The following is a 22,924-nucleotide window of genomic DNA, read 5'->3' as shown; positions in this document are numbered from 1 at the left end:
GGGATGGATCCCCTCCACTCTCATAAGGTTGCACTGTCTAGTGAACCACACAGCTGGCTCCCCGCCCAAGGCCCACAGAAAGGTCACTGGCATCTCCTGAGTTTCCTCCCTCTCACCTCTAACCTCACCGACAGCCCATCAGGTTTGGAGAAGTTCCATTTCCTGAGGGGGAACAGCAAAGAGTGTTAACCAGCTGACATCTGGTCACATCTCTGTCCACAGGCTGACCCTCTTAGGGTTGTAGAGGGGGCCACAGTGCCTGAGGCCATCACAGGTGGACAGCAGCCGGCATCAGCCTGGTGTGGTTTCTGGGCTCTCTTAGTGCCTTTGCCGTGTTGTATGTTATGTGGAGTGAGCAGCATGTTGGATTAGTGTGTAGACCCAGCGTTCTCACATGTGCTGGCACAGAAGGCTTGGCGAGTGTCAGCCACACTGAGGAGGACAAGATACATGAATGGCACCCAGGGCCAGTGACTGCCTCATTTCCTGTCAGAGCAACATGTGAATCTGTGTCTACAAAGCAAGCCCCAGTCATTTTGGAAGGAAAAAGAATGAGTGTTAAAACAGCAGAGTTATTCATATCTAACATTCCTGGGTCCAAGCACTCCCTCATGTTTTGGCCCCATGAGGAGCTCAGAGCATTGGCTCTGCTTGCTTCCTCACTGGGACTGAGCCCCGGCATGACTGGCAGTCTCAGCACCTGAAAGTGAGGGTGGCATGTCCTCTGGGAGCATTTTATAAGGAAATAAATGAGTATGTGATTACTTTGCTTATCCTGACAACGAAGGGCTGAGGCTGAGAAACCCTGGCTTTCATGGCGTGTTCACACAGTTGGACAGAGTCAGCATTTGGGATTCACTCATCGGTTGCCCACCATTCTTTGATGCTCAGGTATAGCGAATGGGGACCACAGCATCTGTGGATGCCCACAGAGTGGGTTTTCTTTGTAGATGCCTCTGAATCTACTGAGCACCATATGTGTGCAACACTCAAGAGAAACTGTCCCTCGATTCAATGGTTTCTCATTCAAATTGCCAAACCAAAGAATCCACCTCAGTGAAGAGCACCTGTTCCCAAACTGCATCCAATGACATCACACAGCCAGCTGAAAAAATGAATATTCTGCATCTGCTTTTTTTCACATACTTGTGCTCCCCAAATTCACCTGGCCATAAGAATAACCTGAAAATATTGCCTAAAAACAGATTTTCAGGAACCTCACAAGGAGACACTCATTCAATAATTTTGGGTTTCTTGGTTGGGAGGAGGCTGGAGCCACATCTGTGATTTCAACAGTGACCAAAAGATTCCTCTGATCACACAAGTATAAGAAAGAAGGGCCAAAACTTGCTTGACATCTTTTCTGCAGACAGCAATTCTCCCAGTTCTGGTGAAGGTGACATGGTGGGCAAGGCTTCTACCCATCATCTCCACTCAGGAGTACCTAGGAAGAAGGTAGACAGTTCTGTTGATGTCACCCACACAACAGGAGGCCCTCCAGAAACTACTACTGCCCCACAGGCACTGGAGTTCTATACCAGTAACCACACAGATTTGCCCCATCCTAACCACACAGTCCATCATGACCTAACCACAGAGCCCACTGCATTCTAACCAGAGCCAACTGCATCCTAACCAGACTGTGGCATCCTAACCACAGAGCCCACCATATCCTAAATACAGAGCCCTCTGCATCCTAACCACAGAACCCACCATATCCTAACCAGAGCCCTCTGCATCCTAACCACAGAGTCCACCACATCCTAACCACAGAGCCCACCATATCCTAACTGCAGAGCCCACCTCATCCTAACCACAGAGCCCTCTGCATCCTGACCACAGAGCCCACCTCATCCTAACCACAGAGCCCCCCATACCCTAAACACAGAGCCCACCTCATCCTAACCACAGAGTCCACCGCATCCTAACCACAGAGCCCTCTGCATCCTAACCAGAGCCCACCGCATCCTGACCACAGAGCCCCCCGTATCCTAATGAGAGCCTACCGTACCCTAACAACAGCCCTCTGCATCCTGACCATCAAGCCCACCTCATCCTAACCACGGAGCCCACCTCATCCTAACCACAGAGCCCACTGCATCCTAACCACAGAGTCCACTGTATTCTAACGAGAGCCCACCACATCCTAACCACAGAGCCCACTGCATCCTAACCATAGCCCACCATATCCTAACCACAGAGCTCACCACATCCTAACCACAGAGCCCACCGCATTGTAACCACAGAGCCCACCACATCCTAACTGCAGAGCCTGCCGCATCCTGTCCACACAGCCTGCCAGATCCTAACCACAGAGCCCACCACATCCTAACCAGAGCCCACTGGATCCTATCCACAGAGCCCACCACGTCCTAACCACAGATGCCACTGCATCCTCACCACAGGGCTGTCCTCCCATGCTCCTTGTTTTCATGCAGGCTGCTCCCACTCCTCGGCTCCTCTTCGTTCATTACCTGGCCAGTGATTACACACCTTTTAGTCCAGGACACAGGTCTCTTCTTTCTCCCTCTCTTAACACTGGCTTTGACGTCCATGGTTGCCCCATCCTCTGAAAAGGCGTCCCCACAGCTGGTGTAGCCCAATCACAGTGAGCTTCTGCTCTCCTGCCACGCTGCCTTCTCCCTGCCTGTGAGCATGTGCTGTGAAAGGAGCTTTGAGACTGCACAGTTTTGTATCCCCTTTCCCTTGAATAAGTTAGGTGTTTAATGCCCACTGAATGAATGGATAAATAAACAAACAGAAATACATGAAAATATGCCCTTGGTACTTTAAGGCAAGTGAGTGCTCATTCCTGGAATTGTTATTTGGCCCATGGTTCAGTGCCGTGGTCAGATTTAGTTGAAAGGTGTTCTTGAACGTGTCTTGTCTTTCAGCTGTCCCACACCAGCCCTCTTGTTCTCATTGGAAGAACATGTGCTTTATAGTCAGTAGAAGTAATAATGGAACAAATGGTGTTTTTGTGTCATTCTAGCAAGGGAAGTCACAGAAACATCCTGGTTGCAGATGGAGAAACAAGTATGATTACAAGAGAATGGAAATATATGCATCATAATAGCTAAAGATGGTGGTATTTTTGCTGTGTATCAGGCACATGTTAAGAACTTCGCATTATTTTCTTTAATCTTTGAAAACTTTTTCCAAACAAGACAACTAAGCACAACTAAATTCTTGCCTCATGTAAGCAGCAGAAACAGGGCTACCTGTGCCCTAGAGCCTGTTAAACTCTGCTTACAGTGCTTTGTTATCTGATATTCCCCGGATGTATTGTCATTCGTAGAGGAGAGCACAAAACATTTACACATAACTTGCTTTCCTTCCAAAATCAATGCATTTGAAATGTTTAGAGAATAAAAGCCCAGGGGACACTAGTGTCTTCTGATTCCTGAGGAAAGCCATAAATCAAGACCCTAGTGGAAGAAAAATCTCCCCTGTCAAAAGCAAAACTGTTTCCTTTCAGTCTCAGTCTAATCATGTCCCCAACAGATAAGACATGCCCAAGCCAGACATTTTAAAATCTACCTGATTTCAAACTAATTAGAGGAAATATAGAGAATGGAAGCAGAAACACAAGAAGATTTAAAAAACTGGCTTGCAGGAAAAGATTCAAAATAAAACAAAGACTTTGGCCAAATAATGACTAGACGTGGGATTGCAGGCCGATCATGATATTCCCTGTGAGTATTCAGAGAATACCAACCACAAAGAGATTGGGAATTTTAAAGATGAAGTCTGGAAAGTGGACTGAAATTGTATAGAAGATCAGTTAGGCTGAACATTGAAGAAGGTTTCCTAATACTGAGCACTGATAAACTGTGGAAGAGTCTTTCTCAAGGGAAGGTGTGGAAACCCTGTTATTGAGTCATTAAATTCAGTGGGCACAGTTCTAGGAAATAGGGAGTCAGAATTAATTACACATGACACCCTTGGGGCAGTCTACATGTGGAGTAAAAATTATTCCTTTCTCTCTCTATCTTCTATAATTTTGAAATGTATTTCTTTGATGCTATTTGGTATATTTTACTTTCAGTTTTCTTCTTAGAAATTTGATAATCTTTTTCCTCCAAAACCAGATATAGTATAAGAAATGTACCTTTAAAATGTTGGAACAGGCTGAGAATGACTTAGTTTCAAGTAAATAAATAAAAGCCCATTCCCAGACATTGTCTGGAGATGGGTGATGTGCTGGGGAGAAGCCTGGTGTCTTTATCCATTTGTGCTGCTGCAACAAAATACCTCATACTGAGCCATTTATAAACAACAGAAGTTCATTGCTCACAGTTCTGGGGGCTGGGAAGTCCAAAATCCAGATGTCAGCAGGCTTGGTGTCTGGAGAGGGCTGTGCTCTGCCTCCAGGATGACACCTTGTTGCTGCATCGTTTGGAGGGGAGAAACACTGTATCCTCACAGGGCAGATGGGATGGAGGGCAAAAAAGGGCTGGACTCTGTCTGAAGTCTCTTTTATAGGGGTATTAATCCATTCATGAAGGTGGAGCCCTCATCCCCTTATCACCTCCTAAAGGCCCCACCTTTTAATACCACCACAATGAGGATTAAGTTTCAATATAAATTTTGGAGAAAACACCACATTTAAACCATAGTACCCACCAAGTTTATACATTATCCCTTATTTTCTTTATGACATATGCATCTTTCTTTCTTTAATCACCCAAAATCCATTCTTTGTGTTAGGGTTCACTCCTGGTGTTGTACACTCTATGGTTTTGGACAAATGTATAATGACATGGATCCACCATTGTACCATCATACAGAGTAGCTTCACTGCCCTAAAAATCATCTGTGCTCCATCTATTCTCCCTTCCCCCCTCAACCCCTGGCAACCACTGACCTTTTTACGTATCTCCATAGTTTTGCCTTTTCCAGAACACCCTGTAGTTGGAATCATACAATATGTCGCCTTTTCAGATCGGCTTCTTTTACTTAACTTTTATTTAACTTTCCTCCATGTCTTTTCATGGCTTGATAACTGATTTATTTTTAGTGCTGAGTAATATTCCACTGTCTGAATGTACCATGGTTTATTTATCCATTCACCTGCTGAAAGATATCTTGGTTGTTTCCAAGTTTTGGCAATTATGGGTAAAGATGCTATAAACATTCAAATACAGCTCTTCATTTCTTACATCTAAATATTGATCAATTTGGAATTTACTCTGGTACATGGTGTCAGACAAAGATGCAATTTTATTTCTCAGATGACTGTTCAGTTGTTAGATACCATTAATTGGATAGTCTCTCTCTGCCTCAGTGGTTTGAGATGTGATTACCTTTGTCCTATACTAAATTCCTGTATGTGTTGGGTTGAGTTCTGGACTCCCCACTTTGTTCCACCTGTTTCACTTCACACCCCATCCCCACAGCGACCTGGCGTGGAGCTCCTGTAACCTGCCTGGTATACTCTAGGGCTTGTCTCCAGCATTAGTCTTCTTTTTCAGAATTCTCTGGGTTTCCTTTTAGAATCAGCCTGCCCAGTTAAAAACAAATAACTATCTTAGTTCATTTTGTGTTGCTATAACAGAATACATGAGACTGGGTACTGTAGAAAAAATAGTGGTCTATTTAGCTCATGGTTCTGCAGCTTGGGAAGTTTCAGGGCACGGCAGTGGATTCTGGTGACAGCTTTTTTTCTGCATCATAACATGAAGGAGAAGGTCAAGGGGGAAGCAGATACTTGCAAAGAGAAAACCAGAGGGGCATTATGGCTTCATTACAGCCCAAACTCATGGGAACTAACCCATTTCCTTGAGGACTAATCCATCTTGCCAGAGCAAGAACTCACTGCCTTGAGAACAGCACCAAGCCCTTCATAAGGAATCCACCCCATAACCCAAACACCTCCCACTAGGTCCCATCACCCCTCAACACCGCCACACTGAGGACCAAATCTCAACAGGAGTTTTAGCTACAAATAAACCATACCCAAGCCATAGCAATGACAAAACAAAATTACACTTTTTAACCCGGTGTCTTGTCCAAAACAAAGCACTATTGCTGTTTCTTTGGGAATCCTGTCAACTTTATAAATCAATTTAGAGAGGATTCATTATGTTAAACCTCCCGATCGAAAAATGTGGCATGTCTTTCTGTTTGTTTAAATTTTGTTGTGTCCTTCATAGGATTTTGAAGTTTTATTCACTTTAGTCCTTGGTCATTTCTTGTTAAGCTTATTCCTATTACCTTGTTTGCTGCCGTTATAAATGGAGTCATTTTTCCTTTACAGTGTCTCTCTAGTTGCTGTGTGTCTATATGAAAGTTATTGATTTCTATATATTAACTTGGAACCCTTTCACCATATTAAGCTCTCTCATTGTTTCTAGCAGTATTTCAACTGGATTCTCTGGAGGTTTCCAGACACAGAATCATAGCATGTTCAGACAGTGCTTGTGTTACCTGCCCCTCTCCAATTACTACAGAGCTAATTTCTCTCTCTTGTTGTGCTCATCAATGGCTGCAGCAGATGTTCCTGAATGGTTATAGAAGTGCCTGGAGTGTTTCCCCATAGAGCATGATACTCGTGTGTGTGTATGTGTGTCTGGTGTGTGTATGTGTGTCTGGTGTGTGTGTGTGTGTGCATAAAATCACATTCAGGAAACAACCCCTCTGTTCCACTTGATAGAGTTGAGTTTTGATAAAAACTCAATGTTTTATCAAAAGCAGTTGTATTTTGTCAGATGCTTTATCAGTATCTGTGATTATGCTTATTTTTGTATTGCATTTAAATTCTTTTTTTCTTTTTTTTTCTTTTTTTTTTTTCCTTGAGATGGTGTCTTGCTCTGTTACCCAGGTTGGAGAGCAGTGGTGCAATCTCAGCTCACTCCAACCTCCGCCTCCGAGGCTCAAGTGATCCTCCCACCTCAGTCTCTCGAGTAGCTGTGACTACAGGCTCATGCCTCCATACCCAGCTACCTTTTGTATTTTTTGTAGACTTGGGGTCTGGCTGTGTTGTCCAGGCTGGTTTCAAACTCCTGGGCTTAAGCAATCCACTGGTCTCAGCCTCCCAAAGTGCTGGGATTACAGGTGTAAGCCACTGTGTGCCTGGCCTTAATTTTTTAAAATAATCAATTCTTACATTTCAGAAATAAGCCCACCTTGCAGGGACGTACTGTAGTACTCTTTTCCTCTGCTACTTGATGGCTACTATTTTGTCTAACTGAGGGCTCTGTTGTCTTCTTTGTTGCGTAGCCTCCGTCAGGTGGGTATGGCAATAATTTAGGCGTTCCATGATGACACACAACCTGAGGCTTCTCTTGTCTTTACATGCTCCGGAACACTTACAATCTGCTACCTTTCACTCGAGTTCTACAAAACTCACCGTGCTTGGTGCTTTGGCGGGGTGCAGTAGCCCTGCTCTTTGGCCAGCTTTTCTACTTATTCTATAGAAATTTGTATACGTATATTTTCTGTGACTACTTCTCACGTTGTCTTACAGAGTAGTAGTTTTACTCTCAATAGCCATTTATCAGAAAAGAGATCACCAACAGCCACTATGTACAGAGTGATGCTTCCATACAAACTTGCATTTTATCGGCTTAATAGCATCATTGGAAGGATTGGAATAAATGCTGCTGGCACCACAGCCACCCCATCCTGGGCTCCTGATCTTCCCCAGCTGCTCCGAGTGCCGGCCAGGGCAGCTCACAGCTGCAGCCACCTCCTGAGAACGGCCCTGGCCACCAGAAGCCTACACACCTGGGAGCACCCACAGCTCATGACTGACACATTGCACATCCTTGCCTCACACGCCAGAGCTTCCTGTTGGGTCAGCTGGACATGGGACCTCAGCACAGCCTCCCCTCGCCTGGCATCTTTGCTGTCCCATCCTGTCTTCCTGACTTAATAAGCCCCTGCCGGAGCATCCCCAACCCAGCCTTTGCTGCAAGGCGACTTGGCTTCGGGCACATTTTTACACAAAGCATTGCTCATGGAGTGCAGAGCATTTTTGGTGTCCATACAGCTTGGCGTGGCCTCACCCCAACCCCAGCAATCAAGGATCCCCATGTGGGGAATCAGAGCACTGAAAAAGGAGAATGTCAGACACTTCTGTGCAGGGCTGACACAGCCCTAAATGCCACTGGTCTGTACCTGGACGGTGTGCCCATAAACCAAGGACCCGGTTTCTCTCCGTAGGTATGAGTGGCCTCGACCTTGCCTGTGGCCCCACCATGGCGGCAGCACCCTCGCGCTGTCCTGTGACGCGGGTGTTAAGAAAAGCGTATTTATCTGAATGCGGTTGGTGCTGTTTCTGTTTTTGACACCTTTTTGCTCGCAGTCTTTAACTGCTACTGAGCTCTGCTTTCCACCTCACCACACTGCCTGATGCCGCATCGTCCTCATGGCGCCGAGGGGAGAGATGACGACGCCCGTCCTCTCCTTTCCCCCAAATTAAATCGGTCAGCCTCGAATTTGGCCATTCTTCATGAAAATCTTCCTCTTTCTCATTTGTAATGTGTGGTACCCGAGCACATCTTCTGGCTTCTTGCTCTCCCCCATCCTCTGTGTAAATTTCCCAAATCCTGTGGATTTGGTCCTTCCTGTGCTCTCTGGGTCCCTCCCGCCAATCCACTCCTGAGAGAGCTTCCTAAGTCCTCCTGCACCATGTCCAGCCCTGGCCTCCCACCCAGTGTCCCGGCCCCTTCTCTCCTCCTGTGCAACCCAGCACTCACTCATGGGCAGCAGTGCTGCTGTCCTTCCGGAAAACCCTTTCACAGCTCCCACTGTCTGTTAGTGAAGAGCTGGATCTTCAGGGTGGTACTCAAGGCCTCTGTGACTGACTTCCACCCACCTTGGAAGCTTCGCCACTTTCCCACACACATCTCCCACAGGCTCCAAAGTCAGCTTCTCCTTGTCCCACAGAATACGGCTGTGCCCTTTCCCATCCCTGCCTCTGGTCGCCAATGCCCACTCTGCCTGGGACACCTCCTCCCGCCCCCTGTGCAGAAGCTCCCAGGGTGTGAGTCCATCTTTCCCTTCTCGCTCTCCCTCGCTCTCATGCTGGTGACATTCCGTGTACAGCACTTCTGCGACATTTCTCATATGACGTCTCGTGCTGCAGCCGTTTCTGACTGCATCATCTCCCTCGGTCCAGGCTTTGCATCTCCTGTGTTGGGAGCATGGTGCTGGCCGTGGGGGTGGGAATCATGAAAACTGAATATGAAAACAATGCACTTCCTGAGCCACGTAACTGTGCTGAGTGTGGCAGAGCCTGGAGCCAAATGGAGCTGGGAATCAGTGAGGGGTGAAGGGAAAGCAGCTGCTTTTTTCTATAGCTCCAATTTCCACGGAATCCAAAGACGAGGAGCAGGCCAGGGCCTCACGGGCCACAGCACCTATTCCCAAAGAGTTGTCCGTTTCCACCAGAGACTGCATGTGCACCAGTCATGAACCCTGAAACTCATTAGGAGTCATTATCAATGTGTTTCCCATTTCTCTAACTACCTGCTTTAATGAAGCTGGAACCTGTGGGGTGATTTCTGCACCGCGATGTCGGCCTCGTGAACCATTTCTCCACAGTCCACATGTCACTGCCTGAGTGAGACGGTGGCTCCCACCCCTGGCAGAGTCAGTAGCAGCTGCCCACCCCAGCTCCCTGTAGCCTTAGATCCTGATTCCATCTGCTCCTCCACTTCTGGGACCCCTGCTGGGAGGCAGCCTCTGCCCCCAGGATGGCTGAGGGAGGAGGAGGCCTGGAGCTGGAACAGGGCAGCTGAGTTGCCCCCTGAGGAAACTCAGGGGGCTGGTCGTCTCCTCTTTTGATTAAAGCGGCCTGGGGAAGTCCGGTCACTTCCTGAGCTCCGGAGCAGTCCAGTCCCACCAGGGAGGGGGCAGTGGGTAGACAACAGGACCAGGACCATGGAGTTATCTTCAGGCACAGAAACAGGGGCTGCTGGGAGAAGCTGGGATGAGCGGAGACAGCAGTGGACATGGGCAGGAGGCGGGGGCTGTGCTGGACCGCTTTGCCTGGAAGGAAGGACACTGGACAGACAGACCCCAGCTGCAGAGCCATGGAGGTACTTCCGCAGTGCTCCGTCCCTCTGGGCTCCGCATTCTCCCTGGCTCTCCCTGGCAGCTGCTGACTCCGCCCTTTCATCTCACAAAGAAAGATCCTGCATTGGGGCCCAGAGAGGGCAGATGCCCTCAGGGCTCGAGAACCAAGTTCTCAGGGGAGAAAAAGTCACATCAGAGGAACAAGTGTGTGAGAAGTGAGAAGTGCTCATGACCAGCCAGCACTGTTTTCCATGGGGAAGTCGATTTTATTTAAGATGGGAGGGAGGTCTGCTTCTGGCATGACATGAATTTGCATGTCACCTCTTCCAAGAAATGGTCTGGACATGTATTTACCAGGTGACTCCGTGGACGTGGCCGCAGTCAGCGGCTAACGTGTCTCTGTGCTGCCCTCACTTGGCCTGGGATCCGGGCCCAGCCAGTGGCTGTCACATCCCAAGGCTCCTGGGTGCCCACAACGTACCCGCCACCTCCAGCCGAAGGGCCTGCACAATGGATTTGTTACTGGATCGGCAACACTGACCCGTCTCATGACACAGACTCCCTAGGGAGACCCTGCTTGCAGCATTTGGTGGAAATTCTGACTTGTGTCCTCAAGGAATTCACCATCTAAGTGCAGAGAAAATACACATCCACACAGACCTGTTAGAGCAGAGCAAACAAACAATGGCGTGTGTCTTCCAGCTTCTTCTTAAACAAAGTGATGGATATTATACTTTAAGGACATTACGTTGGGGGTTTTTTTCAGGTTTCTTTTTGTTTGTTTTCAGTCCCTGAAGGGAGTATCATTTTTGTGGATGGGGTTCCTTTGACTATGGTTAAAATGACACATCCAGCCTCCTTTCTGTGTTAGTGTGACGGGTTCATCAGCTCCTGTCCTGTGTTTCTGTGTCAGGGTGAAGGGGACATCAGCTCCTGTCCTGTGTTTCCGTGTCAGGGTGAAGGGTTCATCAGCTCCTGTCCTGCGTTTCTGTGTCAGGGTGACGGTTCATCAGCTCCTGTCCTGCACTGATCCCGTTGGGGGACAGGGGAAAGCGCAAAGGTGGTCAGAGGTTGGGCAGGAAGCCCAGGCCGCAGCCAGCACTGCTCCCACTCCCAGGGGACCTGGGACTCAGAGGTGGAGAAAACTGCCCTGGTAGTAAGTGTGACCTCAAAACTCTGCTCCTACGGTGCCTCAGGAGCATTTCAGCAACCTTAAGGATAACAGAGGCACTTTGAGCGCCGACTCAGGCTGCCATGGAGTAGGTGGGAATCCCTCAGGCGGGCGGTCGCCTGTGATGGCCTGGGGCACACAGAAGCCTTGCTCTCCCAGCTCTCAAAACACAGTGTTTCCGAGGTTTCCTAACCCAGGGAAACCGCTGTTGTGAGACCCTGAAAAGACCGAGAAGGAGGGAGACGGGGGCCGTGGGCCGCGCTGCCCTGACGCTGTCTGTGTCCCCAGGACTGGACGCTCGGCAAGCACAGGTCGTGGCCCTGTCGTCGGGGACCAAGTGCATCAGCGGCGAGCACCTCAGTGACCAGGGGCTGGTGGTGAATGACTGTCACGCGGAGGTGGTGGCCCGGCGGGCATTCCTGTACTTCCTCTACACGCAACTGGAGCTGCACCTGAGGTGAGCGGCTGGGGACGGGCTCCAGGGCAGGCGGACACCGCGGCTGGGGGCTTCCAGGGAGCAGAGGGGGGCCCCGTGCCTGGCTCAGAACACGCTTCCCTCTATCCTGGCACAGGGTGAGCCAGGAAGCGTCCCTTGTTATTCAGACTAGAGACATCCCTGGCGCACCTCTAGAGCCACCATGCGGGCTGGGAAGATGCTAAAATTCCAGGCTTCCTCCTTACTCCACGTTTCCCTCCAGAAAACACCTTTGCCGCTCTCGTCCTCCTGGGCAAGGCCACCCTCTCCTGGCCTCGGTTCCCCACGCCCCCTACATTCCTGCACTGCCCCCTTTTCCGCCGTTGCCCTCAGAGAACATGAGTGCAGTGCCAAAGGAGCAGTTTGGAGATGCGCTGTCTTCTTGCCTCCTGTGCCAAGTCCATGTGAAGAGGCTGCTGAGACCCTGAGAACTGTGCCCCAGTATTGGGTTCCCGGGGTTCCGTGGCCTGCTCTGGCCGTTGGGCAGAGGTGGCTGTCATGGGGCAGCCTCCTGTCCCTGAGACACCTTAGACAGGCATGAACCCACGTGGTTTGCAGCACGTGGCCTCTCCAACAAACCCCCAGCCCGGGCTGTTCAGTCCCGAGGGCTCGCTGTCGGCTCCTTGCCCGAAACGCTCCCTCCTGTGTCTCCTGTCTATTCTTTCGCATCCCCTGAAGCCCTCTGCATTCCTCAAATCCATGAGTAATGGGACCTCGGGGGGCTTTGGCGAGAGTCATCTCCACGCCCATTAGCTGTGCAAAAGTCACACAAAAGCAGAAAGGCCCATGTGTAGCCAAGCAGATGCCACTGAAAACAACACCTTAACACACTCAGCTCAGCTCATTCTTTTTTTTTTTTTTTTTTTGACGGGGTCTTGCTCTGTTGCCCAGCCTGGAGTGCAGCGGCACGATCTCAGCTCACTGCAACCTCTGCTTCCCAGGTTGAAGCAATTCTCCCACCTCAACCTCCTGAGTAGCTGAGACTACAGGCATTCACCACCACGCCCAGCTAATTTTTGTATTTTTAGTAGAGATGGGGTTTCATCACATTGGCCAGACTGCTCTCGAACTCCTGACCTCAAGTGAACCACCCGTCTCGGCCTCCCAAAGTGTTGGGATTACAGGCATGAGCCACTGCACTCGGCCCATACTCAGCTCATCCTTATCAGAGCCTCTGCACAGGGAGCCACAGGCTGAACCCATCCCTCAGTTCCCTGAGGCCTGTGAGTGCAGCAGGAGTTGGATATGGGAGAACAGAGAAATCTCTCAGAATGTAGGGAAGGATTTCTCCTAAATGCCCACCTGCTCAACTGGGACTATCTCCAAGATCCCTCGCTCGTGTTTGTGTCAGAGAAGGTAACTGGGCCAATATTTACCAGGAGCTGGTTACATGCCTGGTGCTGTGCCACCAGCTGGGGGTCCACAGACAGGTGCACCCGATGCCTGCCCTGCATAGGGAACCGGCACAGGGGAGCGGGGTCCAGGACAGCCACGTGGCTGATGGGCCCTGCTCCGGGGTCCAGGCTTGGGACACATTTGCCAAGGGTCCTGGGGAAGGCGGCTGGGGCAGTGGGGGGCGGTGGCTGTGGGCTGAGTGCAGGCACAGAGGCAGGAAGGCTGCTGGATGCCGCAAGGACTTCCTGTGGAGAAAATGTCTGTTCTGTTGCCTGTGTGATCTCAGGGCCCCGCAGAACACAATCCATCACCCATGGGGCAGAATGTGTGAAAACAGCAAGACCGGCAGAAAGTAGATGGCCAGCAAGCAGGGAATAAAAACCAGCAAGCAAGGAATAAACACCAGGAAGCAAGAGAATAAACACCAGGAAGCAGGGAATAAACACCAGGAAGCAGGAGAATAAACACCAGGAAGCAGGGAATAAACACCAGGAAGCAGGAGAATAAACACCAGGAAGCAGGGAATAAACACCAGGAAGCAGGGAATAAACACCAGGGAATAAACACCAGGAAGCAGGGAATAAACACCGGGACACAAGGAATAAACACCAGGAAGCAGGGAATAAACACCGGGACGCAGGGAATAAACACCAGGAAGCAGGGAATAAACACCAGGACACAGGGAATAAACACCAGGACACAGGGAATAAACACCAGGACGCAGGGAGTAAATATCAGGAAGCAGGAATAAGCACCAGGAAGCAGGGGAATAAACACCAGGAAGCGTGGGAATAAACACTGGGAAGAAGGGAATAAAAACCAGGACGCAGGGAATAAACACCGGGAGGCAGAAAATAAACACCAGGACACAGGGAATAAACACCGGGACGCAGGGAGTAAATATCAGGAAGCAGGAATAAGCACCAGGAAGCAGGGGAATAAACACCAGGAAGCGTGGGAATAAACACTGGGATGCAGGAAATAAACACCAGGAGGCAGAGAATAAACACCAGGACACAGGGGGAATAAACACCAGGAAGCAGGAGAATAAACACCGGGACACAGGGAATAAACACGGAAGAAGGAAATGCAGGCGCATTTGCTCAGCGCCCGCTCAGGTGGGCCGAGGTGGGGCTGCGCAGCTCGAACTTCACAGCTGGTGGGGGTTTTGCAACAGGCCGAATCATTCACCATCAGAGAGAGGCTGGGACCTCTCCCGCCCCACCTGGGTCATGGCTGGATGCAGAAGGAAAGCTGTTTCCCCACGGCTCTCCACTTCCACCTGTGCTGGTGACCAAGCCCAGGCCTTCCTACAGCTCCTTTCCTCTTTTTAATCACACACAAGCTGCCCACTTAGGCTGCGTCAAACCTGCAGTCCGCTGTGAGGTAGGGCCATGAGCAGCACTGGCAAACCCACAGAGTCACAGCTGTGTAGAGGGATAGATGTGGGTTAACAGCAACGGGGAAAAATGGCCTGGTAAAAAGATCCTGGTGGGGCCAGGCGCGGTGGCTCACGCCTGTAATCCCAGCACTTTGGGAGGCTGAGGTGGGTGGATCACCTGAGACCAGGAGTTCAAGACAAACCTGGCCAACATGGTGAAACCCGTATCTACTAAAAATACAAAAATGAACTAGGCGTGGTGGCGCATGCCTGTAATCCCAGTTACTCAGGAGGCTGAGTATCAATACTCAAGGCAGAAGAATTGCTGGAATTCAGTGGGTGGAGGTTGCAGTGAGCCGAGATCGCACCACTGCACTCCAGCCTGGGCGACAGAACAAGACTCCCTCTCAAAAAAAAAAAAAAAAGAAAGAAAAGAAAGGAAAAAGATAAAGAAAAACTTGGGGAACAACTCTCTACAAAACAGGACTCAAGCGTTCACCTGGTTGAAACGTTTCTGGTTTGGTTTGTGATAAATGACCCCAAACCTCTTTGTGACCCTAGCAAGCGGCGCGAGGACTCGGAGCGATCAATATTTGTGCGGTTAAAAGAAGGCGGCTACCGGCTGCGCGAAAACATCCTCTTCCATCTCTACGTGAGCACCTCCCCCTGCGGAGACGCAAGACTCCACTCTCCCTACGAGATCACCACCGACCGTAAGAGACGATGCTTTTACCTTCTGTGGGTCCGCAGCCCCCAGCGGCCTCTATGTGGGACTCTGTCCTGGGCAGTGTGTGGGGCCCTCGGGTACTGGAAGAGGATTGTGTCTGCAATGAGTGGGATAATCATGCCTCCAAAATCTTAGTCTGAAATGCTCAAGTGATTGGCAGAAGAGTAGTCTGAGGCCTAAAATTAGCGACCTAATTGCCGTAGTTCTCTGTTTTGTTTTAATAACTCAGACCATCCCTGTGTCCTGGGTTGGGAAAACGGGATGAAGGGAAGGCCAATGAGAGCTACGCAGGCTGGGAGCAAATTCCGACTGGCTCTGCTTGCCTTCGCTCACAGCGTTGGGGAGAAAAAAGCTCAGCTTTTGCAACCAAGCCAAGGATGAGTGATTCCCTGCAAAGGGGTCTCCCCAGGTGAACTATAAAGTTCCATTGCAAACCCGCCCTGTGAGCATTTATCGGTGGGGATGGGACAGAACACGCCCACGCGGTCCCCACCTCTCTGTCCTCTCCATCAGCAAAGGGCAGTGATGCTGTGAGTGCCAGGGTCGGAGGGCCAGGCATGGAGCAGGGTGGGGCTCTCCCTTGATGCCACCGTTGACAACAGCATCTCCATGATAAAAGAAAAGGTGCTGCAGGGAAACTCCTCTCTTTCATTTTAATGATGAAATCCTATTGCTTAGTGCTATCTGCATATGTCACACACATATATGTATATATCATATACACCACATGCGTACCACATATACCACACACACATCACATATACCACACATGTATACCACACACATACCACACACACCACACACACCACACAATACACACACACCACATACACTACATGCATACCACATGCACCACACACATACCACATATACCACACATATACTGCACACCACATACATACTACACAATACACACATAGCACATTCACTACATGCATACCACATACACCACACACACATACCACATATACCACACATGCATACCACATATAGCACACACACCACACACATATATATATGGATATACCACATGCATATCACATACAATACAAACCACATACACCACACACACATACCACATATACCACACACACCACACACCACATACACTACATGCATACCACACACACCACACACACCATACCACATATACCACATGCATATCACATACAGCACACACAAACCACATACAGCACACACACACCACATACATGCCACACACCACATACCACAAACGCTACATGCGTATCACATACACTACACGCATACCACATATGCCACACATGCATACCACATACACTGCACACACACACCACACACCACACACATGCCATAAGCACCACACACATGCCACAAACACCACACGCATACCAAATACACCACACACAGACCACATACACCACACACATCACATATACCGCACACATCACATACACCACACACAGCACATACACCACACGTGCATGCCACATATACCACATGCATATCACATACAACACACACACATTCACATGCTCCCACACCCTTTCCAGAAGCAGTCCCAGGCAGATCTTTCAATGCAGGCAATGCATGTTGTGTGTGTGTGGTGTGTGTGGTGTGTGGTGTGTGTGTGGTGTGTGGTATGTGTGTGGTGTGTGTGATGTATGTGATATGTGTATGGTGAGGGGTCCAGTCCTGATAACGGAGGAAATCTCTGGTAGACATACATGGAGAGCACACCGCTATTAAGGCTTGACTTGGGCCTGACTCTCCTCCAGTGGAAGGCTATGTAGTGTTTCAATTACCAAGGTAAGGAAAATTAAGCATTTTCATAGAGCCCTGCTGTGTTCCAGGCTGTTACGCAGCCTCCACCAAAGACAAGAAGGTGTGGGGAAAATGGGGTCTTTAATCCTACATGAGCTTAGCCTGATTCTCCAGTCTTCAGATGGGATGCTGGCCCAAAAACATTCCTCCTCCTTTCTGCGGATTTCCCCCCAGCCCCACTGCTTTCCCTCTGGGATGGCTGGATAGGGTTCTCTGTAAGGGGATTTAGGGTGGCATTTCCACACTCTTTGGAAATTAAATGGGAGAATCCCATCAAACTGGGAATGAAGAAAAGGAAGCCTATGCAACATCAGGGACTTTTAAGGAACTTCCTGCAGGAGGAAGAGAGAGGCAGGGGCGGCCTGAGCACCTGAGCAGTGAACACAGCCACAGAGGGAAGGGGGCCCAGTGTGGCCCCACGAGATCACACAGGGCACCCCCTGCTACCAGGCCGACTCAAGAACAGAGAGACAGAAAAACCACCAGGAGTGGCTTCATATTTTCACTGGACATATTCAGCAAGCCAGAGCTACATGATACCAGCTCACCTGATAAAACTGTGAAATCTGGTGCATTGCACAGCTACTGGGAATTCTGAAATCTAGTGCATTGGACAGCTACTGGAAATTATCTTTCCATTCTTCTTGAAAGGGTTGCCATCATAAAGACCCAGCTAGGAACCCTCAGACTCGAGAGGAAAAGTGCCGCCAAATGCTTAAGGTTGGCGCTAATTTGTCCAGCCTCTTCCTTGGCTAATGTGCCCCTGGTGGGAGTTGGGAGAGGGCTGAGTGAGAACAGCAGGAGCCTTGTCCACGCCTGAGACCCCGTGGTCTCCCCAGGGGACAGTTCTAGTCCATTGGGCCTCCCACGTCTCTGTATATCGATCACCAACTGCAGCCTCTCCAGCCGGCCCTCACTTCCAACTGCAGTGTCTGTGGTTTAGAAAAACAAATACATTCTCCGAGGCGCCCTGGGGTTCACTTCCAGACACAGATGTCTTTTATTTCATGGTGCTTTTAAGAAGTGGCAGGTGCTGGTAGGAGAAAAAATAAAGCATTTTTCTCACATTTTTGCAGCAGATATGCCAGGCAAAATGGAGAAACTCCTTCTTGTACCGTGCTCTCCATTGGGCTGGTACCACTCCTCCGCTCTCCTGTCTGGAGAGTGTGGAGAAGGTAGGCACTTGGCGAACTCTCCTGTAACAGGGACTCGTCTGCCAAAGTCACTCAGTAAAGGCAGGAGAACCCAAGTTCCTGCCGTTGTCTGCTTGGAAGGCGCCTTCAGAGAGCTGGCTCTGCAACCTTCGAACCTCCCGAGGAAGACAGAGACCTTCAGGCACAACTCCTGCCACTTCCCCTGCAGAGACGCTTTCAGTTCCTTTACAATAAGGGGCAGGGGTCTCCAGGTTGTAACTCAGGCGCTGTGTTTCTTTGTTACCCTTTAAAGAGGGCTGGAGCATGGATAAGGGGAGCAAGTGGCCTGGATTTTGCTGTGAGGGGCTCCTCCAGGGCCAGCCAAGGGCAGTGTCGATAGTGACAAGCCCCCAAAGGAAATGCTGGCGGCAGGCGCTGGACACCTCCAGTCTGCACTGTTCCCAGAGGTCTGCAGCTGGCACTGCCTCGCTCCCGTGGATTAACCCTGCAGAAACCCAGCTGCACTGCCCCTCCAATTCAGAGGCCCACACTCCCAAAAGCAGCCCAGGGAATGAAAGAAGCCTTAAGGGCCATGATGTTCTTCTCACAAATGCAGAGGCCGCAGAGTGCAGAGAGCTCAGTCCCCTCCACTGAGACCTTTGCTGGGGGCCAGAGCCCATCTGAAACCGAAGGACGCTCTGGACTGAGGTCTCCGTCGCCTCGAGTGCTCTCTGCCTCTGGCGCCTTCTGGACCTGCCCTGTCTCCTCTCACCAGCACCGTGCTTGGTCCTGGTCTCTTTAGCTCATCCCTTCCTCAATCTCCCATTTGGCCTGCATCGAGCTATTGTGCGTCTCCACAGGGGCCACGCCTGCTAACCTCTCTCTCAACTGTGCCAGACTTCTCCTCTTTCTCACACATATATACCCACACACACACAAACACACACACATATCTACCCACACACACACACATATATACCCACACACACACACATACATAAGCACATGTGCAAACACATCCATAAGTACATGTGCACATGCACACACATAAGCACATGTGCACACACAGACATACATAAGCACATATGTGCACACATACATAATCACATGTGTGCACACAAACACATGCATAAGCACATGTGCACACATGAACACATGCATAAGCACATATGTGCACACATGCACATGTGCACACAAACACATAAGCACATGTGCACACAAACATGTGTATGTAACCACATGTGTGCACACACAAACACATGTACTTAAGCACATCTGCACATACACAGATACATAAGCACACGTGTGCACACACAAATACATAAGCACACATGCACAAAACAAACACACATACACAAGCATATGTGCACACACAAGCACACGACAGGTGTCTGATGCATCGGATCTATCAATATAACCATGATGTGATTAAGTCAAAGAGAAGTTTGGTGCCCAAGATTGTTCCCCCTTCCTTTAAAAATGAAGGAACACAGAGTAGAGCATAAGAAAAACTTTCTGTAGATAGGTTTAAATAATCATTACAGTAAGTGTCATGTAACCAAAGGCCCAGGAGAGAAGTGAGTCTGACTTGGGGTTTCTAGGAGCACACTTCTGACTCTCCGGTGTCTGCTGAGCAGCTGCCTCCCAGCAGCAACCTGCTCCGACAGCTCAGCAGGACCAGGAGTTCCCCGAGCCCCAACCACCAGAGGTTCAGGCTCAGGGGCTCCAAGTCCTAGACACAACACCAGGGCCCTGGAGTTGCCATCAAACCCCACTTTCCTGGGATGCATGTGGCTCGAGAAATTCTAGATGTCCCCATTTTATTTTTCCCCTCAAAAACATTTGTCTAGAGAGATCATAAATTCCCCATTCCTGGGGGCCTTAGACATGGTATCAATGCCGGCTGGTCTCAGGTATTGTGGGAGCTGTGTCACCTGCCAGCTTTGGAAGGTATTCAAGTTTGTTGTTTCCAGCCCTGGCTTATCTTTCAGGGTTCTGGGCCAGTGTTTACCAGTGCAGCTCACCCCATGCACTCTGGCTGAGTTTCTGATGCATTCGGGGCAGAGAGGCATCCAAGACTCTAGTTTTCTGAGCACAGGTTGGGTTTTGAGCCACCGGGTTTGAACTCCTCAAATCACCTCCTCAGACTGGGAACATTCGTTTCCTTGCTGGCTCGGTAGAAAGGGCTTGGAGGCGTAGACGGCCTGGTAGCCTGTCTGTCTTCAGAAGCCAGGCAGAGCTTATGGCCAGACTCCTGGCTCTGTGGTGTCACCGGCAGGAAGGAAAAGTGTTTGTGGTGTCGCAGGCGATCAAGGGGAAAGGTGCTTTCGCGACAGAGACCGCGGACTCAGTCTTCAATGTCATGCGACCCAGGGCTACTCCATTCATCTCAGGTGACTCAACACTGCCACATCTGTGGCTTTCCCTGGACCTAGAAGGGCCAGGTCAGTTAAGGTAGGGACAAATGCCTAAACAACATTTATTCCCACAGCCAGGAGAACATGCTGTGTGTGTCTATGTTAGAGTCAGGGTTCTGATGACTGCTCTCAGCGCAGACTCACAGAGGGCGACGGGTCACTTAGTGGCTCTGGGAGGCCTGGGATAGAACTCAGACCTGAAAGAGCACAGATGGAACAGAAGATGAGGATCTCAGTACTTCACTGTGGATGAGCAGCTCCTCTCCTCCCAACCCACCAATGACCTGCCTGCAAATTCTTCTTTCTTGGCCTGGTTTTTAAATAACCTGGTAAACTCAGTTCTTATGGCCATTTTCCGAGAACTTAGCAGCTTAAATTCTCCAGTCTATGTCCAGAAAATGCCAAGAAAAATAGATTATGTCATATATTTACTTACAAGTTCATGCTAAGAGCCTAGTATGTTTGTTCTAAGCCAATTCCATTCAACGATTAGAAAGGTAGTTCAAGAGATTTAACCAAAATCCCATAGGAAGTCAGGGAATATAAAATTCAGTTCCTTAAATTCCTGTCTTCAGATTTTCCCATTGAATGACAGAAATATGCAAAATATGATAATATCCGTGCATTGTAGGATAATGAATTTTAATGGCCTTATAATCCAGCATCATCACTATCATCATCATCATCAATCAAATAAGGCAAAGTGCACCCGCGTGGCCACACGGTAACTGCTGTGGATATTATTATTATTACAATGAATACTGGGTTGCTTCACAGGCAGACTTTCCGGGATATGCCTTTTGAAGACAGTTTGAAAATCTAAAATGTATTTGGTGTTTAAAAATATTTTCTTCTTTTCTCGTGCCTGTGGTTTGTTTCATTTTTGGTGCTCTCTCTCCCCCTTGTGACTGCAGCAACCATGCATCACATTTTAGATAAATCTTTAGCTCCCCAGAGGACAAGCCTCTTGTTGTTTGTCTCTAAATCCTTTTGATTCTCCCCTAAAAATAAAATATTCACTGGAACCATTTTCTAAAGCACATCCCCATTTAGAAATGAGGATCTAAAAACTATCCTTATTTACCTTGATATTGACCTCACAAGATAAGCATTTTATCTAGGGTTTTATATAGGTTAATAAACACCATAATGAAGAGTCTGATGACTTGGACTGTCAGAATTGGACCAGAATGTTTGAATGTATTTGGGAGCATCACACAGCAGTCAGGAGTTTGAGGTTCTACACTTTCACTGTCTCAGGCACACTCTAAATCCGCTACAGATCATTTAGGGCCAGCTCCCTGCAATTGCTGGTTGGATTGGCATTTTGTTCAGCCTTAAGTGGCATCTTCAACTCCTTCCCACCTCTCACAATTAGCCAGGAAAGAGCCAGAGGAAATGGGCTCTGCAGGATCACCGACATTCAGGCCACCCTGGGGCTGCTCAAACTCATCAGGGAGCCTGTGGAGAAGGCAGCCCAAGACTGAACACCTCCAAAAATAAACACTCAGGAGCATCTCATGCACCTGGCTCTTCAGGCAAAATTAGTCTAACCTGAAAGCTTTGGGTTAACTCCTAGGAACTAGTTGTTAATTACAGCTGGGCCGTTGTCATGGCATTAACAAGCTATCAAGTCTACTTCATGGAAAGTTAGTTGTGCAGTAGCAACTGGTAAGAATTTAGAAGTCTTACAATATAATAGGTAACTTTCAAGATCTCAAAAAAGACCACAATAGTTGAAACATTGGGAGAATATAAGAATAATATAATTAACAGAAATGGAGGTACAGCAACAAACACATTCCCTGAGAAAATGTCCCCCAAATGGAAGGTAAAGTCCCTAATATTGTGGTAATGTTGTGGAAACTGTTAAGTGTGATGGCTCCTCCATGCTTTCAATGTTGCCTTCCACAGAAAGTTGATGTTCATAAAGAACCAAGTGTTTTGAGTCATACGAACTATTTTATGTTCAATTTATCATCACCACCACCATCATCTCCATCATCATCACCACCATCACCATCATCACCACCATCACCATCACCACCGTCACCACCATCATCATCACCATCATCACCACCACCATCACCGTCATCACCATCACCACCACCATCATCACCATCACCATCATCATCACCATCATCACCATCACCACCACCATCACCATCATCATCACTACCACCATCATCACCATCACCACCACCATCATCACCATCATCACCATCACCATCACCCTCATCACCACCATCATCACCATCACCATCATCACCACCATCACCATCACCATCATCACCACCATCATCACCATCACCACCATCACCATCACCCTCATCATCACCATCACCATCATCACCACCATCATCACCATCACCATCATCACCACCATCATCACCATCACC

General features: G+C 49.0%; 1 protein-coding gene across 1 annotated transcript in view; it reads left to right on the top strand.

Moving 5' to 3' along the window:
* The window catches only part of ADARB2 (adenosine deaminase, RNA-specific, B2 (non-functional)), a 529,062-nt gene that overhangs the window by 455,368 nt on the left and 50,770 nt on the right, over nt 1-22,924 (top strand). Inside the window, exons 5-6 of the mRNA XM_011942292.1 lie at nt 11,483-11,651; nt 15,007-15,158. Of these exons, the coding sequence (XP_011797682.1) occupies nt 11,483-11,651; nt 15,007-15,158 (321 nt within the window). The remainder of the gene's footprint in view (nt 1-11,482; nt 11,652-15,006; nt 15,159-22,924) is intronic.

The sequence above is a fragment of the Colobus angolensis genome, unplaced genomic scaffold (genome assembly GCF_000951035.1).
Source record: "Colobus angolensis palliatus isolate OR3802 unplaced genomic scaffold, Cang.pa_1.0 Scaffold209, whole genome shotgun sequence".
Taxonomy (NCBI): Eukaryota; Metazoa; Chordata; class Mammalia; order Primates; family Cercopithecidae; genus Colobus; species Colobus angolensis.
This window is presented reverse-complemented; position numbering and strand designations above follow the sequence as displayed.